A 13,258-nucleotide genomic window follows, 5' to 3' on the forward strand; every position below is an offset into this window, starting at 1 on the left:
TTCCTTTACACTTGTGTGTATAAGGTAGTTGTTGTGAAATTGTTAGGTTATATTACTTGTTAGATATTACTGCATGGTCAGAACTAGAAGCACAAGCATTTCGCTACACTTGCATTAACACCTGCTAACCATGTGTATGTTACAAATACATTTGATTTGATTTGATAAGTTACGAATTTGCAAAATGTACTATATGTTACGAATTCTATCTAGGTGGTAGCTGGCTAACGTTAGCTAGGCTGGGGGTTAGGGGTCAGGGTTAGGGTTAAGGTTAGCTAACATGGTAAGTAGCTAAAAAGTAGTAAGTAGTTGAAAAGTTGCTAGAGTTGTCCGTGATGAGATTCAAATTTGCAACCTTTGGGTTGCTAGACATTAGAGTTATAGCCCGACCAACCACCCTACTTTCGTTTTTTGCCTTAAGTAACCATCTGTCTTATGTAACCATACAAAAAGTAACATATCATAATAATTTCAGTATCGAGGATTTACATTTACTATGTTACTTCTAGTCTATGAGACCAGGCTGTTCTCCCACCTCTTCCTTTAACCAGGAAGATCGTTCTCTGTTATTTGACCTTCGTATGTTAGTGTTTATACAGTGTGTGTATGTGTGTGCACAGCCAATCTCTACACACAGATTTCAATGGGCGTGGCCACCAAGATGCGTCCGGCCCCTCCGTTGTCACGGGAGACACGTTCGTAGCTGCTGGTGGAGGAGGGGGAGCCGGTGGAGGAGTAGTGTCCGCCCATGGGCTCTATCAGGCTTTGCTGCTTTAGCCTGTCCACCAGCACATCCTCTTCAGATGACGACGAGCTGAGCTCCACCTGGGGCCCACTGCCCACTGACCCTCCTCCCGCAACGCTGCTGCTGCCCGGCTCATTGTCCAGCATCCAGGGGTGGTTGAAGTAGCTGAAAACCTCCTTAACGGAGCAGCGGCGCTCCTGCTCAACGGACAGGAGCCTGCGGAACATGCGCAGCCCCTCGTCTGTGAAGCGCCGCCACTGAGAGGGCACCGTGCCCGTCCGGCGCCGCTGCCAGCGCACAAACTCCTGGTAGAAGGCGTCCGACGGCAGGGCCTTCTCCCAGGGGAAGTTGCCGGTGAGCATGCAGAAGAGGAGGACACCGAAGGCCCACACGTCAGTGCTGTAGTCCACGCAGAAGCCCTCGTGCTGCGAGGCGTCGCACAACTCCGGTGCCGTGTACGGGATGGTTCCGCTGACACGCTTCACTGGGGAGCCGGCACGCCGCGTCATGCCGAAGTCTGACAGCTTGACCTTACGGCACTCTTTGTCAAAGATGAGGATGTTCTCAGGCTTGATGTCCCGGTGGACTAGCTTCTTACAGTGCAGGTAGTCCAGGGCGATGGCCACCTGGTGGACACAACGCTTAGCCACCGTCTCTGGAAGACCCACCTAAAAGGAGACGAGTACACACTGAGGTCAAACAATCCACCAGCAAGTAAAAGATTTAAGCCTTCCACGAGAATGTGTGTTTGGCCATAAGCCAAGGATTTTATGTAACTCTCCACAGTACATTTTGACTAGGGGTTATCAGGTATTACATTAGTTATAGAAAATAACTTTCTATAAATAGTCTTCAATGGATGACGAGTGGTTAGATAATGAGTTGGATTATGTTGCTATCTGAGCTTTTTCTAAAAATAGATATACAGCACCAATATCTCACATTAATTTTACACATGAACATTTATCATGTCAAATCTGTACATTATCCTTCATCTGGAAATAAAATAGCTTTTATGTTATTCATATTTCAGACATTATGTTGAGAGCCTTCTATTGTAACAGCAGATGAATACATCTCTGTTCATCTCACCTGAGGGGGAATGATGTCGAAGAGGTCTCCTGCCAGGGCATACTCCTGAGCGAAGACGTAGTAGTCGTCTGTCTCAAAGGCAATGCCGAACATGTTGATGATAAAGGGGCAGGGAGACAGGTAGAGAGAGATGCTGTACTCCCTTAAGAAGCTCTTCAGTTTGGTTGTTTTCTTCCTCAAGAACTTCAGAGCCATCTTAGTGCCTAGAATATAACGTACAGTACTGGATGAGAAATGTTCTGTGAGTCCTATGAGACAGTTAGCTGCACCAAATGTAGGCTTGTAAATAAATTAAACTGATATTAATTACAAAACCTGTCTGGGATTAATTCAATTTAGTGAGGTTACAGGATTTCATCCAAGACCACTTTTTTTTTCGCTGAGGGGGATTTATAAATATTCCAAAGCCTCTGTCAGAATATTTTAGTCACAACACCATCCTCTTTACCTACAGAGAGGAGGGGATGGGGCTGCATGGGCACTTCAGCTTTGATGCAGCGGATTTGGCAGTAAATTGAAAGTGATTACATACAAAAGTGTTGCAGTAAACACGTACTGAAATAGAGCCAGTAAGTGCAACACTAATAAAATTAGAGTCAATGATTGGGAGGAGGGAGCTGCTTTTCCTTTGCCTGTCTGTAAATCCTTGTGGTTCATATACACTCAGTATAAAAAACATTAAGAACAACTTTCCATGTCAGACTGACCAGGTGAATCCAGGTGATCCATTATTGATGTCACTTGTTAAATCCATTTCAATCAGTGCAGATGAAGCGGAGGAGACAGGTTAAAGAAGGATTTTTAAGTCTTGAGACAATTGAAGACATGGATTGTGTATGTGTGCCATTCAGAGGGTGAATGGGCAAGACAAAATATTTAAGTGCCTTTGAATGGGGTATGGTTATAGGTGCCAAGAACACCGGTTTGTGTCAAGAACTGCAACGCTGCTGGGTTTTTCCACCCTCAACAGTTTCCCAGTTGTATCAAGAATGGTCCACCACCCAAAGGACATCCAGCCAACTTGACACAACTGTGGGAAGCATTGGAGTCAACATGGGCCAGCATCTCTGTGGAACGCTTTCGACACCTTGTAGAGTCCATGCCCCAATGAAATGAGGCTGTTGGTAGACTCCAATCAAGTTGTAGAAACATTTCAAGGATGATCAATGGTAACAGGATGCACCTGAGCTCAATTTCAAGACTCATTGCAAAGAGTCTTGAATACTTATGGAAATAAGGTATTTCTGTTTTGATTTTTAATACATTTGCAAAAAAAAATGTAAAACTGTTTTCTCATTGTCGTTATGGGGTATTGTGTGTAGATTGATGAGGATTTGTATTTATTTAATCCATTTTAGAATAAGGCTGTAACATAACAACACGTATACTTTCCGAATGCACTGTATATTTTTCGGTTTTCATAAAAGTCCTCTTGGGTTTCCAACCTCACCTGCACACATCTTTACTGTACCTTGTTTTTTTAATGTCACTGTTTGTCTTTCACTTGTCTTTTTTTGTGTGAATAAATTAAACTAAAACTACACCAAATGATATGATCGTTGATATGGTAAGAACAGAATGTTGGTAAAAACGGAATGTTGAACTATTAAAATCAATAGACAAAATTGTATTGGGAAAATATTTGCACTGCAAATACAAAATAACTAATATTGTCTCTCTATAGTCGTATACAAAAGTGAACACTAAATATTAATTGAACATACTGTACATTTTGAAGAGGTTTAGATGGATATTCACTCACAGAGAAATTGTGAATATTAATTCTAACTAAATCAGATTTGAAAGTGAAGAACTGTTTTGATAGCTTCCTTCAAAATGATTTGATCTCCGAATATACATTTTTGCTGAATTGTGGTAATCCCACATGATGACTGATATGCAATGAATTATTCCAGAACTACATGTCACGCCCTGACCGTAGAGAGCCTTTTTACTTCTCTATTTGGTTAGGTCAGGGTGTGATTTGGGTGGGCATTCTAGATTATGTATATCTAGGTTTTTTTATTTCTATGTTGGCCTGATATGGTTCCCAATCAGAGGCAGCTGTCTTTTGTTGTCTCTGATTGGGGATCATATTTAGGCAACCTTTTCCCACTGGGTTTTTGTGGGATCTTGTTTTTTGGTTAGTTATCTGTGAGCACGCCATTCACTTCATGTTTCGTTTGTGCTTTATTGTTTTTGTTGTTTTGACGGTGTTCATTTTGAATAAAGGAAAAATGTTCGCCTACCTGCACCTTGGTCTCCTTCAGACGAACGTGACACTACAGGTCTACATTCAAGCTAATATCCACCTGTATGATGGATTGAGTGAGCATTATCAAAGCTATCATCAAACTATAAAATAAAGATTGGTCTCCCTTATGAATCATGCTAATCTGAGATTATACTCATACCCAAATTTACAGCCACCCTAATTCCCAGATCTTTGATAGGGTAGCAAATTAGCCTGCCTCACTAAAACCCAATTACACAGCAGCATGATTTAGAAGTCATCATATAAATACTATTCAACAAATCTCTGACGGCAAGAAATCTTTTCATTATTTATGTCCTGAGCTGGTAGCGTCAAATGTTTGAATTGGGGAATGTAATATGATGGCAGCGTGGAATCCGAGAGCTGGGTAAAGACTTAATTTTTTACCTTTGTTTAACTAGGCAAGTCAGTTAAGAACAAATTCTTATTTACAATGACGGCCTACACCGGCCACACCCGGACGACGCTGGGCCAATTGTGTGCGCCCTATGGGACTCCCAATCACGGCCGGTTGTGATACAGCCTGGATGTAAGTGTTTTTGTACATGATTTAGGTCTAATGACAACCCAGTGATAGTGGTTTTGGATACTTCCAGATGGTGTGTCCTTTCACGGCTTTATAAAAGAGCAGAAGATATACACAAGCCACCAAAGTGCACAGTTTATCATTATTCCTCTAGATGTAGGAGGGTCAATTGCTCCCCCCACACACTTTTGAGTTGGTTAAACAAGACTGTAAAGTGGACTGAGCAGATGGTTGACATTTTGGCTTGCATTTTATGTCACAAAGGTTGAAAAGATTTGCTAAAATAGGTCATTTTGATAAGCAGTCTGGATGGGGTTTGTGCTTCACTGCTATTCCGAAATTAGGGACGCTGCATTCGCTATAATTATGGTCCACAAATGAATTCTTTAAAGAGTGGAGCGATCTAAATACTTCAAAGATGTGTAAGATTACTGTGACCATGGAAAACATGTAAAAAAATATATACACTGCTCAAAAAAATAAAGGGAACACTTAAACAACACAATGTAACTCCAAGTCAATCACACTTCTGTGAAATCAAACTGTCCACTTAGGAAGCAACACTGATTGACAATAAATTTCACATGCTGTTGTGCAAATGGAATAGACAACAGGTGGAAATTATAGGCAATTAGCAAGACACCCCCAATAAAGGAGTGGTTCTGCAGGTGGGGACCACAGACCACTTCTCAGTTCCTATGCTTCCTGGCTGATGTTTTGGTCACTTTTGAATGCTGGCGGTGCTTTCACTCTAGTGGTAGCATGAGACGGAGTCTACAACCCACACAAGTGGCTCAGGTAGTGCAGCTCATCCAGGATGGCACATCAATGCGAGCTGTGGTAAGAAGGTTTGCTGTGTCTGTCAGCGTAGTGTCCAGAGCATGGAGGCGCTACCAGGAGACAGGCCAGTACATCAGGAGACGTGGAGGAGGCCGTAGGAGGGCAACAACCCAGCAGCAGGACCGCTACCTCCGCCTTTGTGCAAGGAGGAGCAGGAGGAGCACTGCCAGAGCCCTGCAAAATGACCTCCAGCAGGCCACAAATGTGCATGTGTCTGCTCAAACGGTCAGAAACAGACTCCATGAGGGTGGTAATGAGGGCCCGACGTCCACAGGTGGGGGTTGTGCTTACAGCCCAACACCGTGCAGGACGTTTGGGATTTGCCAGAGAACACCAAGATTGGCAAATTCGCCACTGACGCCCTGTGCTCTTCACAGATGAAAGCAGGTTCACACTGAGCATGTGACAGACGTGACAGAGTCTGGAGACGCCGTGGAGAACGTTCTACTGCCTGCAACATCCTCCAGCATGACCGGTTTGGCGGTGGGTCAGTCATGGTGTGGGGTGGCATTTCTTTGGGGGGCCGCACAGCCCTCCATGTGCTCGCCAGAGGTAGCCTGACTGCCATTAGGTACCGAGATGAGATCCTCAGACCCCTTGTGAGACCATATGCTGGTGCGGTTGGCCCTGGGTTCCTCCTAATGCAAGACAATGCTAGACCTCATGTGGCTGGAGTGTGTCAGCAGTTCCTGCAAGAGGAAGGCATTGATGCTATGGACTGGCCCACCCGTTCCCCAGACCTGAATCCAATTGAGCACATCTGGGACATCAGGTCTCGCTCCATCCACCAACGCCACGTTGCACCACAGACTGTCCAGGAGTTGGCGGATGCTTTAGTCCATGTCTGGGAGGAGATCCCTCAGGAGACCATCCGCCATCTCATCAGGAGCATGCCCAGGCGTTGTAGGGAGGTCATACAGGCACATGGAGGCCACACACACTACTGAGCCTCATTTTGACTTGTTTTAAGGACATTACATCAAAGTTGGATCAGCCTGTAGTGTGGTTTTCCACTTTAATTTTGAGTGTGACTCCAAATCCAGACCTCCATGGGTTGATAAATTGGATTTCCATTGATTATTTTTGTGTGATTTTGTTGTCAGCACATTCAACTATGTAAAGAAAAAAGTATTTAATAAGATTATTTCTTTCATTCAGATCTAGGATGTGTTGTTTAAGTGTTCCCTTTATTTTTTTGAGCAGTATATTTTAGATGGAATCTGGAGTGAATCTAAATGTTCTGATTGTAAACACATAAAACCCCAGAAAAAATATGATTTGGTTGTTTTCACATCAGCAAGCAATGTTTCTGTTTTGTTGCGCTCTGTTGATGGTGTGTCTGGAATAGACCAACTGGCATGAATATAACACATTGGTTATTCTCAATGGCACAGGTAGCTTCCATCAGAGACAAACTCACCTCTGATTTTGTGGATGACCAGGTCCACTTTCCCATAGGTACCCTTACCCAGCTCTCTGATGACCTCATAGTACTTGCTGATGTCTAGCTTCTCCAGGTTCTGGGCAGCAATGAGCTGCAGCTCCTCCAGGATGTCGATGGAGGCGCGGGACCCAGACCCGTGGGACCCATGGGGAGAAGAGCTCATTCTGCCTGGGAGAGAAGCCTGGAGCACAGGGATCTGGTGACTGCTGTTGTTCCTAAAGAAGTTAACAGGAGGAGCAGGAAGGAATGCAAGGTTAAAGATGGTGCTTGCCTACGGAGCCGTGAGGGGAACGGCACCTCCGTACGTTCAGGCTCTGATCAGTCCCTACACCCAAACGAGGGCACTGCGCTCATCCACCGCTGGCCTGCTGGCCCCCCTACCTCTGAGGAAGCACAGTTCCCGCTCAGCCCAGTCAAAACTGTTCGCTGCTCTGGCACCCCTATGGTGGAACAAGCTCCCTCACGACGCCAGGACAGCGGAGTCAATCACCACCTTCCGGAGACACCTGAAACCCCACCTCTTTAAGGAATACCTAGGATAGGATAGGATAAAGTAATCCTTCTAATCCCCCCCCCTAAAAGATTTAGATGCACTATTGTAAAGTGGTTGTTCCACTGGATATCATAAGGTGAATGCACCAATTTGTAAGTCGCTCTGGATAAGAGCGTCTGCTAAATTACTTAAATGTAGATAGGCACGTAGCCTACGCAATGAAAATGGTGGATACACCAATGGCTTTTGTGTCTCACCTCTCTCTACACACAGAGAGACACACACCTTGTTTATCGACAACATCAAAGACACTGAGTGTTTTGTATCCGAGACAAATAAGCTCTTATGTAACCATTGCATCCCGCGTTAAACACAGATCTACTTTCCGCTGTGTGAAGCCCCTTTCAAGTGACCGAGATCACAGGCCTGTTTCCACCCAGAGAACAGTGCTGGGGAACACACAACCACTGCAGAGGAAAGAACAGAGACAGCTAATTCCCTTTCCACTTCACTAATCAGTCACTCGCACTCTGGATTCAGATCATTTGGCTATGCTTCTTCTGTTACTCTTCTGTGCCCTCCAAAACTTCGTTTCAAAATGTCTCCTGTTAGAGTTCTGTGAGATCCACAAAACCTTTAGTCTAGGTCTGAGCCTCAAATTACTCAGAGCACCAACTCAACATTCACTCGCATGGCAAAGGAGAGACAGCGACATCAGTGGTTCATTCTTGACAGACAATTTTATTATCTTGCCTGCCGGTGAAATTTTGTCAGCTCAGCTCATTGCAGATCTGTTTCAGTCGGCCGTCTGATCCAAGACCATGTAACGACAAGCCAAGAAACACTCATTTGCAATATCCTTTCTTTCATCACCCAGGGCAGACAAATCTCTGAATGACTGAATGAACTTCACGGCCCTGATGGTACAGCAGAATTGTGCCATCTCTCATTAATGAAGATAAGAATGTGTTGAATGAGACAGGATGCGCGAGATCCTGTGGCTAGTCCATCTGTGTATGCCTCAGGGACGGCTCCACAGTGTGTGTGTGTGTGTGTGTGTGTGTGTGTGTGTGTGTGTACTTATTTTTCTGTGAGTTTATGCATTGTACATGTGTGACAATTCACTGAGGGGGCTGTTTCAACAGGGGAGCCAGCTGGCTGTCCATCAGAGCAGTACTATGACTACTAGCAGCAGTCCAGTCAGCATCCCACTGACAAGGTTATTAAAACACACAACAGCCTAGGCAGCCCAGTCCCATTTCTCTTCTACATATGAAGATGAACCAGCGCCACAAACACACAGACCCTCACACACACACAGACACACACACGCACGCACGCACACACACGCACACACACACACACACACACACACACATACACACACACACACACACACACACACACTTTTGCATGGTTTGTGTCATATCAAAGAGCCTGGAGATGAAAGGAGAGTCAAACAGTGGTAATTAAGCTCTGCTCCTCTGCTGCAGCCCTGACTCAGCCCCACAGCAGCCACCAGGCCCGCTCCCTCGCCGCTCCCCGTCCCCGCTTCCTGCCCCCAGTCCCCGTCCCCGGAATATTCATGCCACCGCTATTCCCAGGAGGACCTCTGGGAGCACCAAGCTCTGTTTGTCACACAGATAGAGCACTGTGACCACCGTGCCATGTCTCTCCTCTATGGGATTCAGCTCATCTGTATTCAAAGCACAGACGGCGCACAGTTTGACTGGTGTACCTTGAGTCACAGCTCTCATCCCCACCCCTCCTCCTGTATCCCCATGTGACGCTGGTCTTTGCATAACACACTGGAGAAAAGGTGGTCGATGAGGATTGGTGACTGGAGGGCCCAAGGGGCAGTACTGCAGGTGGGGGAGGGGCTGGGTAGTACTGCAGATGGGGGAGGGGCTGGGCAATGCAGTGAGAGGCCTGGACACTGAGGACCTTTTTGTCGCCTTGCTGCAGCTCACAGCTCATAGAGGGCAGACAGGCAGGCAGGCAGGCTGTAGTTAATTGCTGGCAATGCCAGGAATATTGACTTACAGTCTGGGTGCTATGTGACTATAGGTAGGAAACGTGACAACCCGCACAAAGTGCTGAGCAATGGTCATCTGCCTCCTGCTCTCCACACTCACACATGTGCACGCAGACACATTTACACTCACACAAACACAGCCCACACACAACAGAAAGAGCAGCACACCAAGAGCTGCCTTGGCCAGCTGATCAATTCTGCCTGCCTGGAGTAAAGAGGTAATCCACCTACAAAATGTTACCATCACTGTAACATGAGCCGGAGTGATTATTTGTAGATATGCAATGTAAACTGTGAATCTCAAGCTTCGTTAGCAAGATTTGATGTGATTAAGTACGATTTTCTAGAGGGAAAACAACCATGTAAATGATTGATTAACATGTCAAAATCTACACAAATCAAGAGACTGAGCTGTGAACTGAAATGGGATCACAGTTTTGTGATTTATTCTTCATGGCACTGCCTGTCTCCCACAGTTACGATGTGGATGATTACCGCCCAGTCCATGATTAAATGAGGAGTCTGGCACTCTTATAAACGTGTCCCATGTCCTCTGTAACACACTTTCACTGCCTTGTCTTACTTAGCCTTTTAGATTCAAATGAAAATTGTGACATGGTCTTTGATGTTGTAAAATGTATTCGTCCATGAATGCAACACAGCATCTATCTACAGTTGATTGTGTGTGCATAGCATGTTCTCTGTGTTGTTGTTCAGTGCAGTAGGTATTCCAACAAAGGTATAACAGTTACTTAGAGAAGTCCTACTACAGCTTTACTGGACTGAAGGCCGTTGATGCAGTGAGATTGCAATTTGAGTTCTGCTGGTCTGGTGGATAGTTCAATTACCTGGGCCATTGACCATGTTGGCAGGCTATTGGAGTACATCCTAAACCCAAACAGAACATCCAGCCAATGTACTGTTTTCTTTGTTTAACTGAGGAGTGGGGGCCATTCGCCTCTATTTGCTGTAAATGTTTGAACAAATCTAACACAGCCCATTTTACCATCCTCAAAAAAGTACATTGTCCTACATTTCCAAACAGCTAGGAGATGTGAATATAGTTTTGTGTGTTTGTATAGTACCAGAACTAATATGCAGAACAGGTCAGCCTGTGTGGAGGGTGCTTTAGTAGTCATGACTCATAACACTTATGAATAATACGGGTCAACATGGTTTATTTGGTGTTGTAACAGAGAGCAATTTAGACCAAAAGATAGAACAGTGCAGAACAGTGCAGAAGTCCTTCTCCTGGGGTCTGTCCACTAGTAAAATAGGCTATATCCCAAGGACTAGGTGAACTGGGTGCCACTGTTGTTTCCTCTCACAGTCAAGGAGAAATGCCAGACAGACTGGCACCTTGATGCCCTTAGCGTATTATTGTCAAATACAAACAGGTGAGTACCAGTAAGACAACACCCACAATGCCCCCAAACCAGCAGCTCTCAAATCACAAAGCTCACAATTTGAATGATATAACAGTACATCTAGAATGAAGTTTGCGTCGTAAGAGAGGGATGGGTTTCTGTTGTCTCTCACAAACCATTAAAAATCACCAGAGGGGTTTCTCCAACCTCCACCAACAGCAAAGTCAACTGTTTTCACTCACATTGCTTACATAACACTGTCTGTCTGAGAGGAAAGCAATCCAACCTGCTGCTCTGGGTAATGCTGAGTATCTGAATATGATCCCCATTACATCTACAGTATGGTCAGAGAGGGACACTTCATAAAGAATATAGTTTGCATATGCTCTGAATGCTATAGCTGTTTCTCCATCTCACACTGCTGTATGGCCAGTGTGAGATGAAGCTGACAAAGGCAAAGGGTAGAATAAATATCCTCTGAATGCTCTGGCTAAGTGACCACAAAACACACAAGTCTTTGGATCACATGTCCCAGCACAGACAAAGCATAGACGCTATTATCTACAGCGTCTGACGAGAACAATGACATGTTGTGTCTACAAGTAGCATGGAGGATTCATATGGAACTTTACTGTAGGTGTTAAGAATAGGAAAATAATTTGTGTAAAAGGTAAATGTGTGTGTGTGTGTGTGTGTGTGTGTGTGTGTGTGTGTGTGTGTGTGTGTGTGTGTGTGTGTGTGTGTGTGTGTGTGTGTGTGTGTGTGTGTGAACAGACAAGGAAGGCACTGAGGAGAGGAGCATAGGAACATCCATACCAATACACAACAGTTTACAATGACTGATGTAGCACTTGAGAGCATCATACACATTTCAAATGGCCTTCTACACAGGTATTTATGAATATACATAAATATCACTGCAATTCATTGGAAGGCTATTTCACTATGATGCTATCAAGCCAAATATCTTCAGCCATAGGCTATCATACCCATTGTCCTTCTCCTAGTGTTTACTATACTGGTCTCAGGCTACATGTTACGATGCCGTAGATGTATTAAATAATAGGTTACAGTAAGACAATAATGCACAACAAATAACCATTTGAGAGATGTAAGCACACAATGTAAACCACATAGCTAATTCTAAACCATATTTTAAAGGACATCGACTTGCTTGTAAACATGTCATTATGGGATGAAAACAGACCAGCAGGAATAATGAATGTGTGAAACATTATGCAAAAAAAAAAAATCAATAAGCAGGTCTATAAAATCCAAATAAAAGCACTGATAAATTGATTGAAATTGTTATGATCCAACCAACAATGATGATCCATTGTTATCAATGTCTCTTACCTTTCAGATTGCGCTGCATGCAATAGCTGGTGCTGTCATTCCGTTCAGCAGAAACTTTAATTGTATAGCAGGATAAACCGTTACAGGACTGGTCTGATTTCCTGTGCAAAATCGTGCAGATTCAACGCTTTGTTGCCAATATGCACAGCGGCGCACAATAATATCACCTTGCTGGTGCTTCTGTCTGCCTCGTCAGTACCTCTGTCAGCCTGACTTGCCCTGTTGTCTCTGTCGGCCTACGGCTGCTAGATGCAACTACCGCCAGGCAGCGAGGCTGCGTTAACGCCAGCCCTCCGCAGCGGCGGTCCAATCGGAGAGCAGAGCGAAGCAGCAGCGGCGCGACATAAGGGAGGGAGGGGGTCTTGTGTCTCCATACAGATACCCAACGTTCTCTCTCTTTGCGCAATGGGAATAAACGACAAGTAAAAAACTAGTGGAGCAGATATAATGTAATGTATTCGAGTAATATTTGACCCAGGACGTTTAAATAGCCTACAAATGTGTGTGGAACAGGTGTTGGCATCGGCAGGTGTCAAAATCAAATAAAATTGTATTTGTCACATGCGCTGAATACAACTGGTGTAGACTTTACCATGAATTGCTTGCTTATGAGCCCTTCCCAACTATGCAGAGTTAAAAAATAATATAGAAAATAGAAACACAAGAGGAATCAACTAAAATACATGAGAATGGAGTTATATACAGGGAGTACCAGTACCAGATCAATGTGGAGCTACATACAGGGAGTACCAGTACCAGATCAATGTGGAGCTATATACAGGGAGTACCAGTACCAGATCAATGTGGAGCTACATACAGGGAGTACCAGTACCAGATCAATGTGGAGCTATATACAGGGAGTACCAGTACCAGATCAATGTGGAGCTACATACAGGGAGTACCAGTACCAGATCAATGTGGAGCTACATACAGGGAGTACCAGTACCAGATCAATGTGGAGCTATATACAGGGAGTACCAGTACCAGATCAATGTGGAGCTATATACAGAGAGTACCAGTACCAGATCAATGTGGAGCTACATACAGGGAGTACCAGTACCAGATCAATGTGGAGCTATATACAG

The 13,258-nt window shown here is 44.5% G+C and overlaps 1 protein-coding gene across 1 annotated transcript; it reads right to left on the minus strand.

The window, feature by feature from the left end:
• Positions 1-584: 584 nt before the first annotated feature.
• On the minus strand, positions 585-12,424 carry LOC115202860 (serine/threonine-protein kinase SBK1). Its single transcript, XM_029766954.1, has 4 exons — positions 12,174-12,424; positions 6,899-7,137; positions 1,838-2,040; positions 585-1,413 (listed from the first exon to the last, which is right to left on the minus strand). Exons 2-4 carry the CDS (start codon positions 7,083-7,085, stop codon positions 628-630), a joined length of 1,176 nt encoding a protein of 391 aa, XP_029622814.1. The 5' UTR covers positions 7,086-7,137; positions 12,174-12,424; the 3' UTR covers positions 585-627.
• Positions 12,425-13,258: the final 834 nt, after the last annotated feature.

Source organism: Salmo trutta, chromosome 1, assembly GCF_901001165.1.
Source record: "Salmo trutta chromosome 1, fSalTru1.1, whole genome shotgun sequence".
Classification (NCBI taxonomy): domain Eukaryota; kingdom Metazoa; phylum Chordata; class Actinopteri; order Salmoniformes; family Salmonidae; genus Salmo; species Salmo trutta.